Genomic DNA, 24973 nt, shown 5'->3' with positions numbered 1-24973 from the left:
TGTGTTTCCCATTGGCTGATAAATCTGTTTTGGGGTGTGACAGCATCACTGGAAACCTCTACCTCAGTATTCTGCATCATGAAATGTAATATTTGAGCATTTCAAGAACTATTACTGAAGTTACAGTTGCATGAAGCTTCATATCACAAGTTGTGGATGCAGGAACAAATCTTCAGAATGGGATCAACGGCTTTTTAAAGTGTTGAAATACAAGAAAAGAATGATGGAATTGCAGAATGTAGCTAAAACAGGTTAAAAATCAGGAACTTTGGACACATAATTGGTCATTTCTAATGCAATTTAATTTTTCAGGTCATTTATTACTAGCTTAAATATTAATTTAAGCTGAATAGGAATAGCGATCTCTTTTTCCCCAAAACAGCACTGCAATACTGTTGGGTTTTAATTCAATTTTCTGTTTCATATTACAGATCTTAATTACTTTAATATTAAGCAGACTGCCACCTGCTAGAGCTTGAATTGGCTAGTGGTGAAACTGTTGCGGAAACAAAGCTTTGCTTTCTGAATACAATTTCAACTCTTAAAGCATCTCACTTTGATTATAACAAGTGCAAATATCCTCTGGTGCAGCTGAATCATTCATTTTCAGTCCTTTAGGGTTTTCTGCTTGGATTTTTTTGAGTCTCACAACCTCTTTGTCTTAAGCATCCTTGAACAGAAAACAAATTCCTCTCATGGTCTAGCAAAAAAGGGACTCAGTTTGGATGTTACAAGCTGATTGCCATGGAATAGTTGCACAGGGTTTCTGCTTGTCAGTATCTGACTTGTAGGAAGTTAGTGTGGAGTTGCTGCTTATACCCACAATATGTATTAAATTCCTCTGGTAATATCCTTTGTCTGCAGATGAGGAAATGCCTCATAGCTGTATCTGCACATTCACCGTTGAGATTTTGGTCTCTCAGCTGTGGTGCAAACGAAGCACACAAACCATGTCTCTGCACTGTGCATTGCAACATTCCCTTCTTCACTCTGGGTTTCCATATCCCTTTTTACCTGTTTGAATGACTGCAGTAGCAGTATGTGTGAAATGCAGCTATAGCCTTATGCTCTTGCTCTTATTCCACAGGATCTCTTAGAACCTTCCTCTGAAAGTCTTGTCATTGAATATCCATACAGAGACAGTCCAGAAATAACCCTTTGGCCATTTTTATGGTGGGAACCAAGTATCTTTTTAATTGCTGTTATCATCTGTAGAATGCAAAAAGAAAACCACCAACGCTGACAGAAACCAGAATGAAATTTTAGGTAGCAAAGTGATTTGGAAATGTTTGTGGGAAGCACCTTTCCTTTGCTTGAAATCTCACACAGTGCTAGGTGATTGCAGATGATGTCTTTAGTGGGGTACCTTTGGAGATACAACATCTTCAGATGCTTGGGCACTCTGTATCCTCTAATTTGACCTTGAAGGTTCTCTGTTCATACACATAATTAGACCTTGCCCTTTATAACCAGAAATGTAGTCCAAGTTGGCATGCTGGAAGTTTCTGGTGATGTTAATTTATGCCCTGTGTGACTAATTTTATAGAGGATGCTGCAGAGGTGTGGAACATGCAGGTGGTTGCACTGTTGTGTGAGTCACATGGGCATGTGGCAGCTCAAGGATCTAAGAATTTGCAGAGGTGTGAATGTTGTAGGACAACTGCAGAATAGCCAGGGAAACAAACAAAATGGTTCTGCACACTGTGAGCACTTGGATTGTTGAATGTCATGAGCAGATGGTTTGACATCAAACAAAAAAAGTCATGGTAAATAAACCACTTAAAACTTGAGAGTGTTTCCCTCCATGCTCTCCTAAGCAAACCACACCTGTAATTAATGCCAAACAGCAAACTGCAGTTCCCTTGTCCTTAAGAAATAGAAGGTAGCTTTCCAATGAATGTTAGCAGCTCTTCAGAGCTGCAGAATCTTTGGCATCAGCTGTGTCTTCTTTGAGCTGGCGGTGCTCAAGTGGAAGAGTAGTCCAATGCAGTTCCCAAAGTGAGCAGCACTTTCTAGTGCAGGCAAACCAGTGGAGACTGTGAGTTTTAAATTCTGATGTGCACTGAAGGGATGGATTAAATCTCTGCCAGTTCTCCTGCTCCTACAGCAGACATGGCTGTTCAGGATTTGCTCCTTTGCTGTCCTACTCTACAGTTTGCCTTATAAATCAAAATTAATGCTTGCTTTATTGTACAGAGTTGTGAATAGATTTGCATGGTGTTCAACTTCTTCTTTCAGGACTAACTTCTTCAGTTGGCCCAAGTTTAGCTGCCACTAAATGTCTGAGTATTTAGCTTGCACAGCCCCGTGGAATTCTGATTGTAGAGGACCTACTAGCTTCTGTAGCAACACTTCTTTCCTGAAGACCAAGAGTTACTGCCTTGTGTTGGATTGCATGTCTCTCATTCAATGCCCTCACTTGCCACCAAAATGTATTTTTCAGTCTTGAGTGCAAACTGGCATTTGACCTCTGAATAAGAAGTCAACTTCTTGAGGGATGATGTTGTGCAATGAATAAGCTAATGTGCTTGCATCAATGTTCGTCAGACTCTGTGCAGTGCTGTTTGCTTGTATGTGATGATTATGATTATTGGAAAAAATGCAAATTTGTTTTGAAACCAAACCTGTTTCTCTTGCCTACATTTCAGTCAGAACTAAGACATGGTCCGTTTTACTATATGAAGCAGCCACTCACCACAGACCCTGTTGATGTTGTACCACAGGATGGACGGAATGATTTCTATTGCTGGGTTTGTCATCGGGAAGGCCAAGTCCTCTGCTGTGAGCTCTGCCCTCGGGTTTATCATGCTAAGTGTCTGAAACTGACAGCGGAACCAGAGGGGGATTGGTTTTGCCCAGAATGTGAGGTTAGTTGGCTACAAGGAGTGAATTTCTCTCTTGTTTGTGAGCTATAATCAGCTTTTTTGCATTCTGAAATGTTTCTGGCTTATTCCTATATTGCCTTTTGGTAAAGCTACCAGAAAAATGTGTGCAGATCTGGAGGCAGCCATTGCTGCTTCACCACAGCTTCTGTGTGTGCCTGCAGTGTGTTTGCCTTCCTATCATGAGCCTGCAGCTTCCTTTGTGTTTCCATCTCTCGTGAAGGCACCATTTCAGAGAGTGATCTCTTCATCAGTCATCACCAATTCTGAAAACATTCTGCAGTTCTGATTGGTTTAATTTGTGCTTCTTCTGGTGTGCTGATCATCTCTGCAGCAGTGCAGAAAAAAGCCTGCACTGTAGGGCCTACATAAACACCTGGGTGTTCATGCAAGGCTGGGGAAGGGTTTAATCATTCCTGGGGAGGGAATACTTGGCATCAGAGAATCTTTATTGAAAACAAATTGGTTTATTGTGTCTTTTCCCTTGATGATTCATTGTATTAGAGCCTAGGGGGCCTTCTCACTTGTTCACATTGCCTTGTATTTGGGAATTTTATGTATTCACACCTGTACTGTGCATGCTCTTCAAGATGATGGAGAATTGGCTGGGCTTTTACTTTTTAGGTTGTTCCTTTTTTTTTTTTTTTTTATTAACCTACTCATCAGCAGACATGTTTAGTTTCTAAGAAGGTTGTTACTGTTTTCCATTTGAATGCCAGAATGTTTCAGTGGAGAAGAACTTGCCTAGAAGTGTTTGTTGACAAACTCCTCTTTGGTCTTAACTTTCAGAAAATCACAGTTGCAGAATGCATAGAAACGCAGAGTAAAGCTATGACAATGCTCACCATAGAACAGCTATCGTACTTACTGAAGTTTGCACTACAGAAAATGAAACAGCCAGGGGTAAGAAGTTGGGGGTTTTCTTTGGCTTTGTTGTTGGGTTTGGGTTTGTTTTTTAATGCTTGGATCATATGTTTGCCATAATCCTGAGCTTTGCTTTCTTTCCTGGCTTATGAACCCAGTTTATTTTATCAGATTGTATGTGACAGCTTCTGTGCTGTCGGCCACCTGTCTAGTGCGGATAGATTAGTTCACCAGGAAAGTTTTGCCTGGTTTTCACATCTGTGAGGATAGCAGCAAATCAGAATGTGATGTGGTGAATAACAAGGGTTGTCTGAACTCCCCTTGTCATCTTCTTCCTGTATGTAAATCAGAGGAGTAGGGATGGTGTCTCTATGCCTGCACTCTTACAGGAAAATCTGTTGGCAAAGCCAGCTGTGCGGAGTCATGGGCTCTCTGCAGCTCTGAGCTCTTGAGTACTTCAGCAGAACAGAGGTAATTTCTGGGAATATTCTTCTGAAGTGCTGACAGGTTTTGGCTCTTGGAATCCTTTTACCCTGGAGTGGTAAATATTATCCTATTAGATGGAGCCATTAGAAGCTTGCAAGTGCTGCTTTTCAGTAGCAAAGTGTCAGGATCTGTTTATATTGAATTCACAATGTGTTTTGAGAATGTGGTTAGAAAGCTAATGTTTGGTGAGTGCTATTGAGAGATTTCCTGTAGGCAGTTCTCTAGCAACCTGTTGTTTTGGTACCTGCACACTGCAGCTGGTTGTATTCCAGGAACTGCTGCCCTTCCACATTAGCAGATCCAGTGCAGAGTCCCAAGGATAAAAGTTTGAATGCATTTGCATTACCCAGCCACCACTGTTCTGAAAGTTAGGATTCTGGTGAGAGTCTGGAAAATAAACATTTGTGAGGGCAGGGAATCATAAATTCAGTGCCTTTATTCTGCTAAAAAATACCTGTTGAGCCTCATCTGATACTCCCCACAAAACCCTACTGTAAATAATGACAGTGCACTTTACAGTCCCCCTGGGCTTTGAAATTCCTTAGTTTAGCACATGAAAAATCAGTCAAATGAGACCTTTTAATTCCTTTTTTGCCTGCACATACTTTATGGCTTCACTTTTCACAGCTGGGATTGGCATTAGGAGGCAGATGTGAGGTGTCATTGATGTAACTGCTCAGGAGGAATAAGAGGTGTGATTTTTGATATGATTTTTCTTTCCTAACAGACAGAGCCATTTCAAAAACCAGTTTCACTGGATCAACACCCAGATTATGCAGAATATATCTTTCATCCAATGGACCTTTGTACATTAGAGAAGGTTTGTATGAAGCTGCGGGAGGAAGACTCCTCCAGTTTGTCCTTAGTAAGATTTCTGAAGCGTTTGATGGGAGGAGGAGAGAGGTTAGTTGGAATTATTGTGATGGGTTTTTTTTGTCATTGTTGTTATAAATGCCAGTTCAATTGCAGCTCAGAAACAATCATGTGCCAACTGTACAAGTCCACTGCTTTGTCTGAACTACAAACAAATGCTCAGGAAAAGCAGTGTGAAGAAGCCAAGCTTACCCTGGTGACTTCCTACAGCAGTCCATCCAATTGCAGGAGCGATCCTCTGGGGAGAATTCATTAACCAGAGCTGGGATTTAGTCATCCAGGGCTCATACCAGACTGCTTTTACTGATCATTCCACAAATCCTGTGATCTCTACTTCATCTGAGTGTAACAGAAAAAACACAGTCAAGAGGTGGACAATAGGACTTTTGTTCTCAGTTCAGCAATAATCTGAAGGTTTCAAATCATGAAATCTCTATCACTTAGTGGAGAGTGAGGGATTGCAGAGATTTGTTCTGCTAGGACCTGGTGAAGACATCACATTTTCATTCTCTAGATCTTTACAGTGGAGGTTGGTACCTTTATGGTGTAAGGTGGGACACAACCACCTGACTGATTTTTATCTCATTGAATTACTGTATCCAATGGGTGGACAGGAAAATCAAACACATTCTTATATGTACTATGAGCAATAGTTCTTCCTGAGTCTTAGAAAAAGGAAAAAAAATAAAAATTCTGTGGAGCAAAACTCTATCAGTAGAAGAAATCAACGACTAAGTATTCTCCAGAGCCATGGAGGGAAACACTTTGTCAGGAAATTAACACTGCCTTTGGAAGCATTGAACATGTTTGTGGAATAATTCATTATTTAATTTAGACAGTACATTTTCAGGGAAATCAGAAGACACTGACTTTAACAGATAGAAAAGTCTTTAGAATCCCAAGTCTGACAATAGAAGAGTAGGCAGGTTTGTTGTGTGGCTGATAGGAAACAATCACAGAACCACAGAATGTTAGGGGTTGGAAGAGACCTCAAAATATCATTCTGTTCAGCCCCCCCTGCCAGAGCAGGATCACCTAGAGTAGGTCAGGAATGCATTCAGGTGTATTTTGATTGTCTCAAAAGAAGGAGACTCCACAACCCCTCTGGGCAGCCTGCTTCAGGGCTCTGTCACCCTCACAGTGGCAAAGTTTTCCCTTCTGTTCCCCTGGAACCTCCTCTGCTCCAGCTTCCACCCACTGCCCCTTGTCCTGTCATTGGACATGGCTGAGCAGAGCCTGGCTCTCTCCTCCCCACACTGCCCTGCACATCTTTATCAACATGAATGAGGGCACCCCTCAGGCTCCTCTGCTCCAAGCTCCAAGCCCCAGCTCCCTTGGCCTGTCCTCACCGGGAGTTGTTCCACTGCCTTCAGCATCTTTGTGGTTCTGAGCTGGACTCTGTCAAGCAGTTCCCTGAGGTCCTTCTTGAACAGAGGAGGCCCAGAACTGGATGCAGTATTACAGATGTGGCCTCAGCAGGGCAGAGTAGGGGGTGAGGAGAGGCTTTCACTTTTCATGCACTCATGTTTCCTGATCCATTCTCAACGTTTCCTTTGCAGAATGTTAAGAAGAAGATGTACGGTTGCACTGAAGCATTTTTGGCTGACGCCAAATGGATTTTGCACAACTGCATTATTTACAATGGGGGTAAGTATCCATGTGGCCTTGTCTCCTGAAAAAACTTTGAAATAGGCAAAGGCACTGAGCCATTTGTGGACCTCTAGTTGTCAAATGCTGCAAGTATCTTCCATGGTGACCAGAGTGCCTAAACACAACAGATTTTATTTTTCTTAGCAACTGGCATGCATAAAACTGTAGGAGCAGATCCAAGCTGTACTTTCCCTTGCTCACTGCACCTTAAAAACATTTCAAATAAGTTAGAACATGGAATGGGTTGGGTTGGGAGGGACCAAGCCACATCCATCTGGTTCCAACCACCACATTGCTGCAGTGTTTTGCCTTGTGCAGTGCCTTTATAGGAGAGCTGGAGAGCTAGAGAGCATGTCTCTCACTGAGAATGTGTCAGTGGTGGGCAGGCTGCCACAGGCTTCACAAAGTGGCACTGAAATATTGCTATAGTGAGGAGAAAAGTGCAAGCATGTGCTTTGTGTTCTACATTGGCTCTGTAGCTGTTCTCTTTTGTCTTCAATGCTGATACTTAAATCTAAATCCTGTTGATTTTAGAATTCTAGCCTAAGTTTTCTTGGTTAAAGCATTTTATTGTTTCCTCAGGAAATCACAAATTGACACAAACAGCAAAAGTCATCATCAAAATCTGTGAGCATGAGGTATGAGTGCCCCAATAATCTTAATTGTTGGGTATTTTTAAAGTGTTTGATTTCATGTATTGGTGGTGAAATAAGGTGTGTTTTCTACTGTCTGTGTTTTATGAAGCTCCCTGCTTGTGGGCTTTTTATAGTTAGAGAAGTATCTCTTTGGCCTGCAGCATGGTTTGCTTACAAGGGCATTGCAAGTCTGTCTCCTGTAGGATATTCACTGCCTTTAATTAAGACTTGCAATAGGGGATGGAGAGGAAAAAGAAGAAAATGGACACATGGATTCTGCACAAAGACACCTTTGGGTTTGGAAAAAGAGACCCACCTCTGATTCAGAGATGCATTTTTTGGTGGTTCTTTTGCTGTGGTAATATAAAGTTCCTCTGAATGAATGCAAAAATATGGCCACAGTGGTCCTGATACGAGCCAGGACACTGCTGGCCTTCTTGACCACTTGAGAAATGTTGATTTCTGACCACAAATTTGTGGGACAGTGATAGTAGCAAAATAGACAGGCTGACATAACAATCTTTCTCACACTTGGAACTCTGTTTAAGCTCTGCAGTAAGTGCTTGCTTTTTCTTTTCAGATGAATGAAATTGAAGTATGTCCGGAATGTTATTTAGCTGCTTGCCAAAAACGAGAGAATTGGTTTTGTGAGCCTTGTGTAAGTGAAGGGGTTTGGTGGTCCAGCTAATACATTAAACTAGCACTTCTTGTTTCACTGCTGCTTGTTATCCTCCCATTGTTTTAAAACTTGTGGTGGTTACTAAATCAGGAAAAGCTGCTGTAGTTTACCAAGTAGTTTGTGCTTGCCCGTTGTGCTCTTTGTGAAGTCAGACTGTCTCAGGATTTGGAGCTGTGAGGTTGCATGTTCTCCCAAATGGATTGGTTCAGTCAGAAATAACTGTAAAGGGTGGCAGCAACCAGGTCACAAGGTCTCTACCATCAGATACATGATGTCTTGCTCCTGGGTCATCTGTGCCTGCACTCAGGGGAAGGTTTCTGAAATCTGCATGGCTCTTTCTGCAGGCATGGATCTCAGAATTCAGACTTGATTTTTCTTTCATGACCAAGTAATGGGTTGTCTCTTTCCTGGTTTTGTTTAATACTGCACCAAACTTGGGGAAAGATTCCTTAGAATTCTGAAGTAGTAGTGCATGACCCAGACTCTTAATTGGACTTGCATGAAAATTAGAGAATTTGAAAGATTTGCCCTAGTCTGAGTTATGTTGTGCTGCATATTTCAGAGAATCACAGAATGGCTCAGGATGGAAGGGAACTCAGAGATCCTTTCCTCCAACCCCCTGGCATGGGCAGGGACACCTCTGAAGTAGACTGAGCTGCTCAAGGCCTCATCTAGCCTGGCCTTGAACACCCTCAGGCAGAAGGCATCCATAACCTCCCTGGGCAGCCTGTTCCAGAGTCTCACCATCCTTGTACTGAAGAATTTATCCCTAATCTCCAGTCTAACCCTGCTCTCCCTCAGCTTCAAACCATTCCCCCTTGTCCTGTCTCTAGACACCCTGATGAAAAACCCCTGTGCAGCCTTCCTGTAGGATTCCTTCAGGTATTGGAAGGCTGCTCTAAGGTCCCCCTGGAGTCTTCTCTTTTCCAGGCTGAACAACCCCAGCTCCTCAGCCTCTCCTCATAGCAGAGATGCTCCAGCCTTTGGATCATCTTTGTGGCCTCCTGGGGACTCACTCCTCACAGCTTCAGAAAGGAGCATTTGAAGAAGGCTAATAACAATTAAATTAATTAAAAAGTGCAGTTCCCGTGTGTTTAACTGAGATACTTGGCAGTTTCTGTGGGGATTTCTGGTAATTGGCTTTTTTCCCCTCAAGATTTGTGCTGTGTCTATCACAGGTGTAGTGAAATGGCAGCTTGTACTTGGCAAGTGTCTTGTGCATGCTGGATCCTTACTGAATCTAAGTAATACACACAAGGAAAAAAATACTGACTTTTTTATCAGATTTAAAGGTAATCCTGCTTCTGTTTTCTTACTGTGCATTTTACCTCTTCCCCTAGAGCAATCCCCACCCTTTGGTCTGGGCTAAACTCAAAGGCTTTCCATTCTGGCCTGCTAAAGCACTGCGGGATAAAGACGGCCAAGTCGATGCCCGTTTCTTTGGCCAACACGACAGGTGGGAGTTGAACCATGGCATGTGTGTGGCTGTACTTTAAAAACTCTTGTTGTAAGTTTGTGCTCTTAGACTTTGTAGGTCTTGTAATTTGAACCTTGGCTTTCTTCAGTTACAGATTGCTGCAGCCTTTACAGTGTCAGTTTCTTGAATGTTGTTAGTAGAATGTAAGTTGTGTTTGTAAGATTAATGCACAGATGGTCTTGGTGAGTAGCAAGTTAATTCCTGTGCTGCAGAGACTGTAGTTCTTAAAGGTGGAAGAGGCCAATGAATTTACAGAGACTGCTCTAATTAGGAGTGTGTTGCATATTCCATCAGTGCTTACTCATGTTTCCTGTCTTACTGGGAAGAGTGGAATAAACTGTCGATAACCTAAAGCATGCAGTCAACTTGCTTAGCAAAATTAGGCCCTGAGTTGTTGAAAGAGGAAGGCAGAGATGGTCCTTAGGAATGATCTGAGCTGTACATATCTTTATGACTAGGCTAAAGGAAGGAAGGCAGAGATGGTCCTTTGGAACAATCTGAGCTGTGCCTATCTTTATGGTTAGGCTGAAATAAATTTGTGTGTGTGCATGAAAATTGGCAGCATCAATGGCCAGCATGAAACGCAGTTCTGTTATCTTCTGTTTCTCTGTTTTATATCTAGGGCCTGGGTTCCAATAAATAATTGCTACCTCATGTCTAAAGAAATTCCTTTTTCTGTGAAAAAGACTAAGAGCATCTTCAATAGTGCAATGCAAGAGATGGAGGTTTATGTGGACAACATCCGCAGAAAATTCGGAGTGTTTAACTACGCCCCTTTCCGGACACCCTACACTCCCAACAACCAGTACCAGATGTTGTTGGACCCTGCAAACCCAACTGCTGGAACTGCAAAGACAGACAAACAAGAGAAAATCAAGCTCAACTTTGATATGACAGCATCACCCAAGATTCTAATGAGCAAGTCCATGCTGAGCAGTGGTACTGGGCGTAGGATTTCCTTAACAGACATGCCGCGGTCACCCATGAGTACAAACTCCTCTGTTCACACAGGCTCTGATGTTGAGCAGGACGCTGAGAAAAAAGCAACTTCCAGTCATTTTAGTGCCAGTGAAGAATCCATGGACTTTATTGAGAAAAACACAGGTAAAAACCAAACCAGGGGGGCTGCAGCACTTGGCGTTTAGTTCATCCCCTGGTTTTGTCCCATGTACTTTTTACAGGCAGGCTGTATTGCCACTCGTGGGAAGAAAACATTTCAGAAGCCCTTGTGTATTTAACTTCCAGTATCACAGAGAAGAGCTGACAAACCTTTGTGTCACAATGAGAAGAAATAAACATTCCTGGAAAGTGGCCAACCCCCTTCAGTTTAAATAGCAGAAAATAGTTGTAGCTATTAAAATGAACGGAGAGTGGAATGTAAATATAATACATAAAGGTAAATGTATAAACATAAATGAAGTCTCCTGCTAGAAGCATTAGACTGGAACAACTCACCTTTGAGGACAGGCTGAAGGAGCTGGGGTTGTTCAGCCTGGAGAAGGGAAGGCTCCAGGCAGACCTTAGAGCAGCCTTCCAATACCTGAAGGGGGCTACAAGAAGGATGGAGAGAGACTGTTTGGAAAGGCCTGCATTGACAGGATGAGGGGTAATGGTTTGAAATGAGAGAAAAACAGATTTAGGTTGGATGTGAGGAACAAGTTCTGCACCATGAGGGTGCTGGAACACTGCAACAGGTTGCCCAGGAAGAGAGTTGAAGCCCCATCTCTGGAGATATTCAAGGTGAGGCTGGACAAGGCTCTGAGCAACCTGCTCTAGTGGAGGATGTCCCTGCTGACTACAGGGGGGTTGCACTGGATGACCTTTGGAGGTCCCTTCCAACCCAGACCATTCTGTGATTCTGTGACTGTATAAATACAAGAGTTGGAATTGTCGGTTAGCAGCTCTGCGAGTTAATTTATGGTGTTCCTATGTGGGTAGCTAAAACATGGTAAAACTCCAGTTCCATAGACAAAGTGGATAAAAAGGAAGACACAGAATTTGGACTTCTCTGACTTCCAGTGTAATCAGATGCAGCTAATCTTGTGGCACTGAGGCAAACTACTTTATCTTGGTTCTTTTCATCCATAAAAGAGAGTTCATTGCTATCTGAAGAAAAAAGATGCAGTAAATGAATCAATGTGTTTAAAAGCTTTGGTTTTGGTGACAGGATGTCTTTGTGTTCCCTTACAGCTGTTAGATACAATGATATTTATTTACTAATCTTACTCTTTTTCCAGCCCATAAAGACTAGGCTGTGAAACTACCTTTGGGTACAGAAGTGTCTTGTGATGTGGTCCTGTCCATCTGCAGAATGTGATGACAAAGTAACTGCATGACTATAAAGCTCTGACAATGCTGGGATTATTCAGTAGAGTAACGTGTCAGGAGGAGTCATTTAGTACATAAATGATGGTGTGTCTGTGTGTGCACAGCCTTTATGCACAAGGTGTAGCTAAAAGCTGCTGCTCTGTGCCATGAGATACAGAGCTTCTATTGTACCACATGCTGAGTTCTTTAGAGTAGTGCAGATAATGATGGGAACTGCCATACAAGCTGCGTTGTCAGGTGAAGCTAGAAGAGGAGAGATGTTATCTTAGTGCTCTGGATTCTTGATTTTCACAACAGTTCTGGGGAATTCTGACTTTCCCTCAGGCTTTACTATCCTGTGTCCTAGTGCATAGAAATGCTGGGCTGACCCTAGCAGCAGTTAAACTGGAATATTCCATCTCCCATCTGGCATCCCTGTAAAACGCAAACGTTTGTATTATTTCCTTCATGTACAAACTGAGCTGTCCTGTTCCTGGAGTCTCTGCTTCAGTGCAAAAGCAAATCAAGTTACTTGTTTGGTGTAAAACAAAATTTAGGTAGCTTGAGTGCACTGGACTTAGACAGAGGTGTTTTGATTTGGATGCCTTTGTTGTGTATTTTGAGTGATAACAGCATGCAGCTAATGTAGAAAATACCTTGGGAACAGCTCCTGAAGCAGCAGATAGTGCTGCCCCTGAGGATTCTGCAAAGATCTGGACAGTCCTGGATGTACTGGGGAGGAAAGTGTCTACCAGTGAGTTTAAGAAGATATTGACAGCATTAAGCAGAGATTTAAGAGACAGAAAGGAGTCTTCTGTTGATGAAAATGAATCCTTTTCCTTAGGTAATGGCCTGCAGATGCCTCCCTTTTCTAGGCTGTTTGACTGCTCCCCTAAGTTTGGATTTGAAGCCTTATCTTTTGGAGACCAAAAGGCTCAGAGCAGAGGATTTCACTTAACCTTTATGCAAACAAGAAGGTTCTGTTATTTTTATCAGAGACATGTGGGCACTGATTTCTAGCTGTACTAAACTTAACTATGATTTGTCCTTTTAATTCTGTGTTAATGTAGCTAGAACATGGAGTAAATGTTTGGGTTTATGTCTACTTATACACAAGGTAAAATATACACCACTTGAGAGTGTCAGAATCAGCTAAAATAACCAAATCTTGAAAGCTAGAAGCTGTCACTGCTAACAGACTGAGGGTAAGCCAACATGTGGCCCACTATATAGCTGCAAGAACGTTATTTTCCTAATGATTTATTTCTTTATTAAATTTGATGAGATTTTATTATTCCTTTGTTAAAGGAATAGTTATAAATTAAAATTAATATAACACAATGTTGAAATTATTGAAAAAACGCCCTTTCTCTGCTTGTGTAGGCTTAAAAGCTGTTTTGTCCCAGTGGATATAGCTTTATTGTGATTTATTTAAATCTGCCTTTATTAATTTTGTGTTTTTTCAGCTTCTCCAGCACCAACACGAACAGGTCAAGCAGGGAGCTTGTCAGGCAGTCCCAAACCTTTCTCTCCTCAAGCATCAACACCAATTTCTGCTAAGCAAGAAAGGACCTCCACACCAGGAAGCATTCTGAATCTTAATCTTGGTTAGTCTTGAAAACCTCCTGCTGTTAAAGCTGAATAAATGACAGTAGTGTCAATGCAACATGAGGTGATCAAACTTGTTTGTGTGTGATGCTAACTGAAGGGCTTTAAATGAGGCGTGTGTGCACTTACTGTTTCATCACAGATGCTCTTCTTTTTTTTGTTTCCTAAATCAAAGTTCCTATTACCTTTTCTTCTCCTTGATAGAAGGAAATAGTTAGAAGATGGTTTGTTTTTTATTAGCTGAATTGTACAAAAGAATGTTTCTCAAGGTTGTAATTGCGTGGACATTGCTGCTCTTCACCTTTCAGGTCTCTCAAATGAATTGCTTGCAAGACTTTCTTGGGATCCTTAGGATTTAGGAGTTATTAGGGCTGCTTCTTCCTTGCTGCATTCACATCACCTCCTCACTGACCATTCTTTAGGGAGTTAAATGGATGAAAGGAATTAGCAGATGTCTTGAAACTCCCTAGAAGGGAATTTTGGGATTGTGTTATTTTAAAAGATGAAATAAGTCTGAAGTTGCTAAAATAGCTCTGATAACCAAACAAGTGTTAAATCAGTTTCTTCAGGCATGGTTTATGCTTCTGAGTATTCTGATTCAGTTCTGGCTGCTTTTTACTTCCATGTGGTATTAGATGGAGAAACAGGATTCTGCCCTTTAGGGTTAGCCAAATGCTGAATTCCTGTTTTCAGCATGTTACAGATACTCTGCTTCTGGGTACAAGCTCACAAGAATATTCTTCAGTGTGTTAAGCTGTTTGTGTGGAAGGCTTGAGGTGAGGGGAAAGTTCTTCACAGAAGGAGTGCTCTGCCATTGGAATGTGCTACCCAGGGAGGTGGTGGAGTCACCGTCCCTGGAGGTGTTCAAAAAAGGACTGGACGTGCACTTGAAGCCATGGTTTAGTTAGTCATAAGGTGCTGGGTGATAGGTTGGACTTGATGATCTCTTGTTGATTCTATGATTCTAATGACAGAATTAATTCTGCTGCTGTTTGTTGTCTGTCTGAGGTGACAGTGCATTTGGAAGAAGAGTAAGAAACAAGTAGTCTGCAGCTGTTTGAGCTCCAGATAGGAGACATCAGCTGGAGCAGAGAATGTTTTGACTAAAGAGTGTGGTTAGAAAATCTGACCCTGGGCCCATGCACAGTGCCCTAAAGGAAGAGCTAGTGTGCTTATAGGGGCTGTATCAGTTACTCTTGCAGCTGTGGGGGAGTTTTCACTCTTTGGTGATAGGAATCATAGTCATCCATGCTTCCTGTGGTTTCCAGGTATGACTTGCTGTGTCTTACTGTCATACATAATGTGAGCAGGGTTTTTTCTCTGAAAAAAAAAAACAAAAGTGAAAGTCCAGAAAGCAAAGATAGTGACATACCTTGAGCAGAGTGCTGGCAGGACTCGGACTGGCCTCCAGTTCAGGAGTAAGCAAACCAGACTGGTTTAGTGCCTTAGAGTCTCAGCACTCTTGGCAAAGAGTAGTGCTGGTAGGCAGCTTCCAGACATGAATGATGATTTGTTGATGATTTCACACTGATGGAGAAAAGGTCCCCATAAGAAATTCCTGTGAAATGCTTGGTATCAGAGAGGATGAATCTATTGCTTGCAGTAAAGTGAAATGTTTCAGATTGTTTCCGTTGTTAGTCAGTAAAATCTCTCATCTGCACAGTGATCTCTTTCCTTTTTTGCGAAACATCTTTCTTAGTCTTTTTTTTTTTCTTCTCTAGATCGTAGCAAAGCTGAGATGGATCTGAAGGAGCTGAGTGAGTCAGTCCAGCAGCAAACCACTCCTGTGCAGCTCATCTCACCAAAACGACAGATTCGCAGTAGGTTCCAGCTTAACCTTGACAAGACAATAGAGAGCTGTAAAGCACAGCTTGGTGAGTGTGCCTCAAGAATACACTGTAGGATGCACTTGAGGAAGTCTTGACTTGGAGTTTAAAAAGTTTTTTGAATAGTAAAACCTGAAATATTTGGTGCATTACAACGAGTAGTGGGTATTTGAACTCTTTAAGGAGGTAGAATGGACTGAACCTGACTAATTTAAAATCCAACCAGACTTGATGGTTTCAGTTTTGTCAGCAAGCTTTCATCTCTGAATCTGTTTTTTTCTGCTGTGGGTGATGTAGGCAGTGTGACAGGATGATACTCTTACTATTTGCTTTGTAAAATGAAAAACTCATGAATTGTACCTAACTTAGGGCAGTGGCACACATGAGTATATCCAGTCACACAGGAGCTGAATGCTGGTAGAAACTTCAGTGTTGGCTGGTGCTCAAGTAAAGAGGTTCTAGATGGTAAAGAAGTGGGAGTTTCTCCTCCCCAGATATGTGCAGTCTAAACTGGAATCTGCAGACATGCATGTAAACTACTGAGCAGCTGAAGAGTGTTGCTGACTGCAAGGTGGTTTCTTGTGTTCAAAAGTAATTCCTTATTGTGTTTGGCAGCACTGGGTCCTGAGTTGAACAAAACAGCTTGCAGGTAGTGGTAAAAACCAGTGAAAGGAGGGCCACTGAATGAAACAGGAATATGAATTGGAATATGTAGAAAGTAATTGTTAAGACACTCTGGGGTTAAACTAGGGCACTGAGGGGCTGACAGTTAGGATCATGGTATCTCTACACTTCATTCCAGCATATAGAGTACTTATGTTGGTACTGTCAGTCAGTCTGATGTCAGCATGGAATGTACTTTCCTCCCCACAATTAGGAATAAATGAAATATCTGAAGCTGTTTATACTGCAGTAGAACACAGTGACTCTGAAGATTCTGAAAAGTCTGACACCAGTGACAGTGAATATAGTGATGAGGATCAGAAATCAAAGAATGATCAAGAGGATGGAGAGGACAAGGAAGGTGCAAGAAGTGACAAAGAATCTTTGAGCTTGAAAAAAAAACCTAAACTCCCAGCACAGAATGAAGACAAGGAGGAACTTAAAAGCACAAGTCCAGAAGTGGAGAAAACAGATGATGCAGTCAAGGAGAAGGCAATTGCAGACCCTGACAAAGACTTCTGTGAAAAGGCTAAAGGTTTACAGCATACTGCAAAAGAAAAATTGAAAGGTAAAGATGAAACAGACTCTCCAACTGTGCATCTAGGACTGGACTCTGATTCTGAGAGTGAACTTGTCATCGACCTGGGAGATGATCATTGTGCCCGTGAAGGAAGGAAGAGCAAGAAAGAATCTAAAGAGCCTCCTCCTAAACAAGACGGTAGGGTGAAATGCTTCCCTTCCTTTCTGCCTTCTGCTCTGTTCCCAAAGCCAGAGTTCTTACCTCTGGTTTTGCAGTAAGGTAAAAATGTCTGTGCTAAAACAATTTTTAGGAATGATTTTTCATTCTTTGTGACTATGAAAGAAGTTTCTGTTCCCCCTTAGAGTTTCTGGTTTAAATAAAAATACAGGTCATTGAGGTTTTTTTTCAGCAGCACAGGGCTTTGTTCAGCCACATTTTTGCTCTGTGGCCAATGCAGAATTTGTTGTTTGATTGTTAATGACTTCCAGTTGAATCTTTACACTTCTATAGACCTCTCAGAACTGCAGGTATAGACTAAGTTGGAACTTAGCAAACGTACAGATTGCATAAGGTCCCCTCGGAGTCTGTAAAGACTCTCAGTAATGATCAGAACAACAGCTACATCACATGGCTTGGCCCTGGATATTGTCCTGGTTTCTCTGTCATGCTAGAAGAGGAAAAAGGTCTCAAAGAGGAATGGCTTTTGCTAAGCTTGTTCTGCTGGTAGCCTTTTGACAAAACAAAATAGAAAGCCAAATTTAACTAGAGTGAAAAATACTTTATTCTTCGTCCAACTTTCTTGTAGCTGTGAGATCTTAAAATGTCTCTGTCCAGAAAAGAGATCTGGTGCATGCATATCTGGAGGTGTTTTCCCCCTGTCAGAAGTCAGGCAGTGCAGCAGCCTTCTGTTTCAGACATTTTTTTTTTTCAGCCATGGCTTTGAAGGAATTCTCCAGTTCCTAAATTGATCTGATATGTGGAAAAGTGAGCTCTAAAACCTGGAAGCAGGTATAGATACCTTAAACACAGGCTGTGCTTGCTTGTCAGTGCCAGCCTGCCTTGCTCAGAAGGTTTGGTGTGCTGTTCTTTCAGTTACTGCCCAGGCAGTGCTTCTTTTGAGTGTATTTTTCTCCTGGAAGAAAGGGAGATGACCCAGAAACATCCTAACACGTGCTGGCCTCTCCCGTATCTTCTCAAGGAGGTCAGGCTGTTTCTTCTGGCTCTTGTGCTTTTTGTTTTGCTTTGCTTTCGCTCAGTGACTGGTGCTTTGGAATTGCCACCAGCTTCATGAGAGGAGTTGACTTGTAGAATACCAATTGCCTTTTGAGGAAAAATACTCAAAGCAGCCTGAAAAAGGTGTGTGTGGCTCTTCCAAAAGTTAGCTGGGTAATTATGAAAGAGGTGTGTTGGTGAAAAGCTGGCATTACATTTTGTGTTTGTTTAGTTGTAGGTAAAACTCCACCTTCCTCTAGTGCCAGCACCCAGCCTCTACCAGAAACTCCAGTCCTTACCCGCTCTGCAGCCCAGACTCCACCAGCCGGTGTGACGGCAACTACCAGCGCTGCTTCTACTGTTAGTGCTCCAGCTGCAGCCACTGGCAGCCCTGTGAAAAAGCAGAGGCCTCTGCTGCCCAAGGAAACTGCCCCTGCGGTGCAGCGTGTAGTGTGGAATTCCTCCAATAAGTTTCAGACTTCCTCTCAGAAATGGCACATGCAGAAGGTGCAGAGGCAGCAGCAACAGCAGCAGAGCCAGCAGGCTCAGTCACAGCAACCTCAGTCCTCTCAAGGGACAAGATATCAGACAAGACAAGCAGTTAAAGGTATACACTTTGTAACTCACTGTGCCTGTGATGCCATAATTCCCCAGTAGTGACCCCAGTGCTCCAAGGCTGCCCGACCAGGAGTTCTTCCATGTAAACAAATCCCAAAAGTGTGGTTCTGCTCTGATAAGTGACTTTAGAATACAGCAACTTGCTCAGCAAACCTGCTCCTTCTGGTGTGTATTTAGAGTCCTGTCTCCTCCTTTTCATGACAAAAACGTTGTGTGTCTATCTGTGTAAATATATTTTTGCCATTCTTAGCCATCACAGATTTGGGAGAGTAAACTGAATTCTTTTCTGGATTAAATGATAAAACTATTAACTGTTCCAGATACAGGATTCCCACTGTCACATCTCCAAACTGGACCCATTTTTTCCTGACAAGAGGCTGTTCTGAAGGTTTTTCATAGGGTGTAACTTGACCAACAGTGAAGTGACCCAGGCTGCACTGATCTCTGAAATCTGTGTGGCTGAACTCTTAGCAAGGCTTTGATGTCAATTTGCTGAGCAAACAGCTGTGGCATTTTACCATGTTTTTACAACTGTTCTTTTGCTGTCCCTTTCCTAGAGGTTTTGCTAGTAGTAGGCATATGGTGGTAAAAGCTCCTCCTTCTGTGGCTTCACTTCACAGAGCAGCAACTTCAAGTCTCACTTCATTTGTAATGTGAGGTTAATAAGCTTGACTGTTCCCTGGTGTGCCTGAGGGATAGATGCTCTCCCTTCTGCTAACACTGCTGCCAGGCTGGTGACTCCATACAGGAGAGAGGTTTAGGTCATGGCTCGCATACAGCTCTTTACCAGAGGCACATTTCTCTGGTCCTAAACTGCTTTTGTGACTGCCATCTAAGAAGTGTTTTAACAGAACCAGGCTTGAATGTGAGAGCACTATCATACGAGCTGAACCTGAAATGTTCAGCTTAGGGGTTTGTTTGCTTAAGATGCTTACTATTGAGTACATCACAGCAATGTTCCATCTCAGATATTATATTCTAAAATAGAGCAAAGCTACACAAATTCTGTTTCTTACTTACTGAATTGGCACAAATGAAAATGTGCTACATGGAGATAAATATGAATGACTTTTTTATTTCAGTAATTCCTGTTCTGAGGATGCTGGCAGTGAAGACATCTGTTACAATATCAATCATTGCAAATAGACTGAAAAGAACTATCCTAAAAACATCCCATTTTAAAATCCTTAAAGCTGATGAGTCCTTAGAGAGGAAAAGGTGATGGTCTCTGCACCTTGATTTGTGCTCTCATTTTTGAATTGCCCACTGTTTGAGATTAGTTGAAATACTGAGGGAAGATGGGAAGACTTTTCTTATCCTGTTTAACACTGTGAATAACTTCCTTGCTTTGATGTGACATTCCTTGCTCTGCAGCCAGCCAAAGAGTAATGTTGATTCAGATATATGTGTTAAGTGTCACAACACCACTAATAATTAGCAGCATTAATAACAAAAGTGGGGGAAATAGCATTCCTGGGGGAGGCTTTCTGCAGCAGTGGCTCCCTAAGCCTTGCTGCAAAGCAAAAAGAAGAAATTCTCAATAATGTACCTCAGAAGTATGGCAAATGAGAATGCCCAAGTCTGACTTCTGCTGCTATGTGTGGTATTAGTTGGGAGCTCTTAAGACTGAGAGGTTAGGAAGTGGGATGAAAGAGTCCCAAAACAGGAGGAATGCAGACCTGAGGAGAGTTTTGCATTAGCCAATCTAAAGTAATAAGTTTCATAGATGTCTTTGCTTCATTGCTTTAAAACCTGACAGTTCTGTACAAGTTCAGTGGCTGGGCACTGTGCAGTTCCTTGATTAAATGGCACTGTTCTGTGGATCATTAAGTCTCTGAGCTGGTCAGGTGCACACACTGAAGTCAGACATTACAGTTAGAAGTTTGCCTGTTTTGAGCATTGTTTCTGTGATTGATCTGCTGTATGTTCTCTTTTCTTAGCTGTGCAGCAAAAAGAGATCACCCAGAGCACTTCCACATCCACTATAACCTTGGTTACAAGTACTCAGCCCATTTCTATGGTTACCAGTTCTGGATCTGCAAGTACCCTTTCTTCCTCACTTAACACAGACTTGCCCATTGCAACAGCTTCAGCTGATGTGGCTGCAGACATTGCTAAATACACTAGCAAAGTAAGTTCTTGAGCAGGGGTTTGCAAGTGAACTTGAGCATTTTGACATTTCACATCCTGACCTGACTTCCTTTGCAGGTTGTCACATGTGCCCCATTCCTTCCCCTAGGAAGGACCAGCTAGGTTTTGGTGAGAGTGCTGAGCCAGCCTTCTAGAGCTGGCTGAGTGCTGCCATTCCATGCTTGAGTGTGTGTGCAGAGGCTCCAGCTGCTCAGACACTTCTCACACTGTTACATTCCCCCATGACTGCTGCTTGTTTACCTTGCCTTACACAGACCACTTTCTGTGTTTTCCCCTGAAGGTGTAGACAGCCCCTCAGCTCCATATTGACAGCAGACATTCATGTTGCTTCAGCTGTGGCCAGTAAGACAGAAAGACCCTTCTGTTGTAACCACTGGATGGCTTCAGCAGATGGTAACTGGTCATCCAGTGTGTATTCATGTCTTAAACCAAAGCTAGGCTGTGACAGAGAAGGTGAGATACAATACCTGTGTCATGACAGTGATAGTGAGGGATGGGACATCAGCTTTTCATATGCTCTCTTAGATCTTTGAAGTGGAAAAAAAATCAAGGTGAATACTGTATAAGGAAATGGAGTTTGGTACCCAGGCATTAAAAGCACCAGAATCAAGAGGAGTATGGCCAAGGGAGGTTCTCTTCCCCCTTTGCCCTGGTGAGGCCTCATTTGGAGCAATGTGTCCATTTCTGGGCCCCTAGTTCAAGAGGAAGAGGGAACTGCTTGAGAAGATACAGCAGAGGCTACAAAGAGGATCAGGGGACTAGAACATCTGTCTTAAGAAGAAAGGCTCAGGGACTTGGGGCTTTTTCTCCTGGAGAAGAGCAGCCTGAGGAGGGGATCTCATCAATGCTGACCAATGTTTCAAGGGTGGGTGTCAGGAGAATGGGACCAGGCTTTGTTCAGTGGTGCCCAGTGATAGGATCAGTTAATGGGCACAAACCTGAACATAGGAAGTTCCATCTAAACATGAGAAGGAACTTCTTTATTTTGAGGATGGTAGAGCTCTGGAACAGGCTGCCCAGAGAGGTGATGGAGTCTCCATCTCTGGAGTCATTCAAAACTTGCTTGGGTGCCATCCTGTGCAGCCTGCTCAGGGTGACCCTACTCTGGCAGAGGGGTTGACTAGATGGTCTCCAGAGGTCCCTTCCAACCCCTGGCATTCTGTGTCACCTTCCACCTCTTCACTTAACCATGTGGTCTTGTTGGGACTGGCAGTGGTTAGCAATTTACCTTTTTTTTTTTTTTTTTTTTTTTTTTTTTGCATTGAGTTTCTTCCCCAAACTTACGGTTTTTTATATCTATATACATATATATGTATATATCTGTATCAATGGTAGTTTCTTGGAAAAGTAGCAAGTCAAGCAGTTCACCAGTTCTGGACACTTAAAAATCAGAGTCCAGATCAAAGGTGTTGTGTTCTGCCACCTAAATAGTCCCCTAAAAGCAGCCCCAGATACATACACAGAGCTATGGGGCACTGTTGATAGTGATGTAAGTCCCCAGCAAGGTGTTGAAAGGAAGTGAAAGTGAGGAATATGTTTTTATTTCTTTTCCAGATGATGGATGCCATCAAAGGAACCATGACTGAAATATATAATGATCTCTCCAAAAACACCACTGGAAGTACCATAGCTGAGGTTAGTGCAAGATAAAAGTTCAACAGTGCTGCCAGTATTTGAGCATCCCTCTGTAGGAGCACCACAGAACTGTACCTGCTGGAGATACTGATTCTGTATGGCTTTAGAGGTGGTGCAGGAAAACACTGCACAGTTGTGTGATGGGCTCTTCAAGAGAAGCAGTAAACCATCAAGCCAGGTCCTTGAAGCTGCTGTCAGGTTTAACTTTGCATCACCTTGTTTAAAATAAAAAGTGTAGTAGTTCTTTTGCATGGATTTGACCACCAGAGGAACAAGAATTTACTTTACTTCTGGTGCAGTAGCTTGTTCCAGATACATGATTCTGACCACACCTTTTTATACTTCTTAAAAATACTGCTTGCATTTTTAATGAAATGCTGTGCATGGCTCTAATTGCCTCCAGAGGCAGCACCTGGTACCTTTGAAGTGTTCTCTTTAAACTTGGAAAAAGCAGAGAGAGCAAGTCTGAATGTGAACAAATACAGAGTGTGAGGATTTGGTTGCTTGCTCCAACCAAGCTAAGGGAGTCAGAATTTTGAGCAGTGATATTTGTATTCCCAGTCCACAGGGAATGGAAAACTTGCTTTCCTAAGCCTCACCTAGATTAAGAGAAGAGAAATGAAATGGAATGCCATAATAATAAACACAAACAAGCCTGAGAGATAGATTCTTGATTCCAGTCAAGCCTTGACTCAGAGGAAGCAAGAGCAAGTTCAAGAGCAGTGCTTTTGTTCTCAGTCTGTGCTGTTTATGGTCAGCAAACCTGGCAAACGTTGACTTAAAGCTGGGCTTTGCTATGGTCTTGTCCTTGTGTTGATAGGAGGGAGCCCTGCTGGAGGTGATGCTCAGGCTCTCTGTTGTGTGTTCCTGTGTACCAGTGCTGTGTTCACACTGCAGCCTGCTCCCTGTCACTAACGATCTGGCTTTTCAAATTCAGATTCGGCGCCTGAGGATCGAGATAGAGAAGCTCCAGTGGTTACATCAACAGGAGCTCTCAGAGATGAAGCACAACCTAGGTATGGAAGTGGCAGTCCAAAATAGTATCAGGTTCTGTCTTGCACAGCAAACCCCGATGCCTGTGGTGTGCATTGCCTTTGGCATGTGGCGCTGCAGGTTGTCCAAGGGGAGGGCAGAACACCTTGATAATGTTCTGTGTGATGGTAGTGGACACCTTGTTGGGAAGAAGGTTGCAGTGGCATGGTCAAACCTCCTTTTAAGCTCCATGCAGTTCAGACTGCCCTAAGACTGTCTTTAGAGTGCCCTCCTTCACTTTTTGACTCTTTTTGCAGAGCACATCTGGAATCAAAGTGAATTAAGGGCTGAATAACTCCATATTCAGACTTATACCTTTGGTTTGTTAATAACATTTTGCTCTTTCAAATCAGGGCAGACCAGTTATCCCAGTGCTTCACTCCAGTTATAGCACTCTTCACAGCCACTGGGTACTGCAGCAACTCCCCTGCAGCTCACAGAGCCTTTAGGTGTGCTCAGAAATGAAGGTCCTTTAAACCCTTTGTCACCAGGGATCTGTTCATTACTGTGGTAACAAGAGATGACTTTCAGAGCAGTCTGGAAGTAAGGCTCCAATTGACAACTTTGCTCATGTAGTGATGAGTTTGCTCAGCTTTGTCAGTGTCCCTCTTGGAACTGGCCTGTTATGGTTTGTAAAGAAACCAAGACACCATGAACAACTGATCTGCTGGTACTTATTCAGGAGATGAGAGAAGAAATACAATTCTCTCTTGTGAATACTGGAGCAGAACAGAAATAGGGACAAAGTGTGTGAGCAGCATCCTTTTTGTGTTTGTGGTGCCCCTAGCCCCCCTGGTTCCTCACCTGGAACTAAAGCATTACACAAATGGGAGGTAAAATGGTTGAGGGTGAAAATCCTGATGCCAAAACTGAAGATGGGAGATGTTAATTTATTGACTGGGTATGAAACAGAGATGTCCAGACTCAAGGAATGTTTTGTGATTATTACTTTTATTTTCATGTTGCCTTTGAACTCGTGCAAATTGTTGTTTTGCACCTTGCTGTTGGGAGGCAGAAAATGCAAAACTTCTCTGTCCTTTCATCTGAGTAGAGCTGACAATGGCTGAAATGCGCCAGAGCCTAGAGCAGGAGCGAGATCGTTTGATTGCGGAGGTGAAGAAGCAGCTGGAGCTGGAAAAGCAGCAAGCAGTGGATGAAACTAAAAAGAAGCAGTGGTGTGCTAACTGCAAGAAAGAGGCCATCTTCTACTGCTGTTGGAACACCAGCTACTGTGACTATCCCTGCCAACAAGCTCACTGGCCTGAGCACATGAAGTCTTGCACACAGTCAGGTAATCTTGCTCTGGGTCGTCTGTTCACAGCTGGGGGGCTAGGGTGGGTGACCCACAGTGACACAGTGTGCTTCATCTGCTTGGCTGCAGTCACTGTGAGCTGGTACACTTGGGTAGTAGCTACTTTGTCTTCCTTTTCTTTTTAGCTACTGCAACACAGCAAGAAACAGACACTGAGATTAGCACAGAAACATTAAACAAATCGTCCCAGCCCAGCTCAAGTGTGCAGCCGGCACCAACAGAGCCAGCCAGCACCCCTAAGGAGAAGGAAGCTTCAGCTGAGAAAAGCAAAGAGAGTGTTACAGTGAGTATTGGTCTGGTCATTTCTAACCAAAGCATGGTGTGAGAGTTCTGTGAAACCTACCCCTGAGGCCTTCCCTGGAACAACCAGGAACTGACCATCATTTGCATATTCAAAGAAAGTGATTTGGGGAATGAGGCAGGGAGTAACCCATTGGGTTTTTTTTCCTTCATCTTGGCAAAAATATCTCCTGTCCTCTGGGAACACCCTTTCCCCCTCACTCATTCCCAGTAACACCTTGTGTTGGCTTGACTCATCCTTCC

General features: G+C 42.8%; 1 protein-coding gene across 1 annotated transcript in view; it reads left to right on the top strand.

Annotated features, from left to right (window-relative positions):
- Positions 1 to 24973, top strand: part of ZMYND8 (zinc finger MYND-type containing 8) — a 43645-nt gene that overhangs the window by 18598 nt on the left and 74 nt on the right. The window contains exons 4-20 of the mRNA XM_054391999.1: positions 2649 to 2867; positions 3672 to 3785; positions 4960 to 5052; positions 6665 to 6752; positions 7338 to 7393; positions 7971 to 8048; positions 9410 to 9525; positions 10169 to 10650; positions 13320 to 13460; positions 15183 to 15335; positions 16165 to 16668; positions 17921 to 18289; positions 20241 to 20431; positions 22006 to 22086; positions 23024 to 23102; positions 24170 to 24409; positions 24556 to 24713. Coding sequence (XP_054247974.1) covers positions 2649 to 2867; positions 3672 to 3785; positions 4960 to 5052; positions 6665 to 6752; positions 7338 to 7393; positions 7971 to 8048; positions 9410 to 9525; positions 10169 to 10650; positions 13320 to 13460; positions 15183 to 15335; positions 16165 to 16668; positions 17921 to 18289; positions 20241 to 20431; positions 22006 to 22086; positions 23024 to 23102; positions 24170 to 24409; positions 24556 to 24713 — 3162 coding nt within the window. The remainder of the gene's footprint in view (positions 1 to 2648; positions 2868 to 3671; positions 3786 to 4959; positions 5053 to 6664; positions 6753 to 7337; positions 7394 to 7970; positions 8049 to 9409; positions 9526 to 10168; positions 10651 to 13319; positions 13461 to 15182; positions 15336 to 16164; positions 16669 to 17920; positions 18290 to 20240; positions 20432 to 22005; positions 22087 to 23023; positions 23103 to 24169; positions 24410 to 24555; positions 24714 to 24973) is intronic.

Source organism: Indicator indicator, chromosome 24 (assembly GCF_027791375.1).
Source record: "Indicator indicator isolate 239-I01 chromosome 24, UM_Iind_1.1, whole genome shotgun sequence".
NCBI lineage: Eukaryota > Metazoa > Chordata > Aves > Piciformes > Indicatoridae > Indicator > Indicator indicator.
Note: the sequence above shows the minus strand (reverse complement) of the source record. Positions and strands in the feature narration are given on the sequence as shown.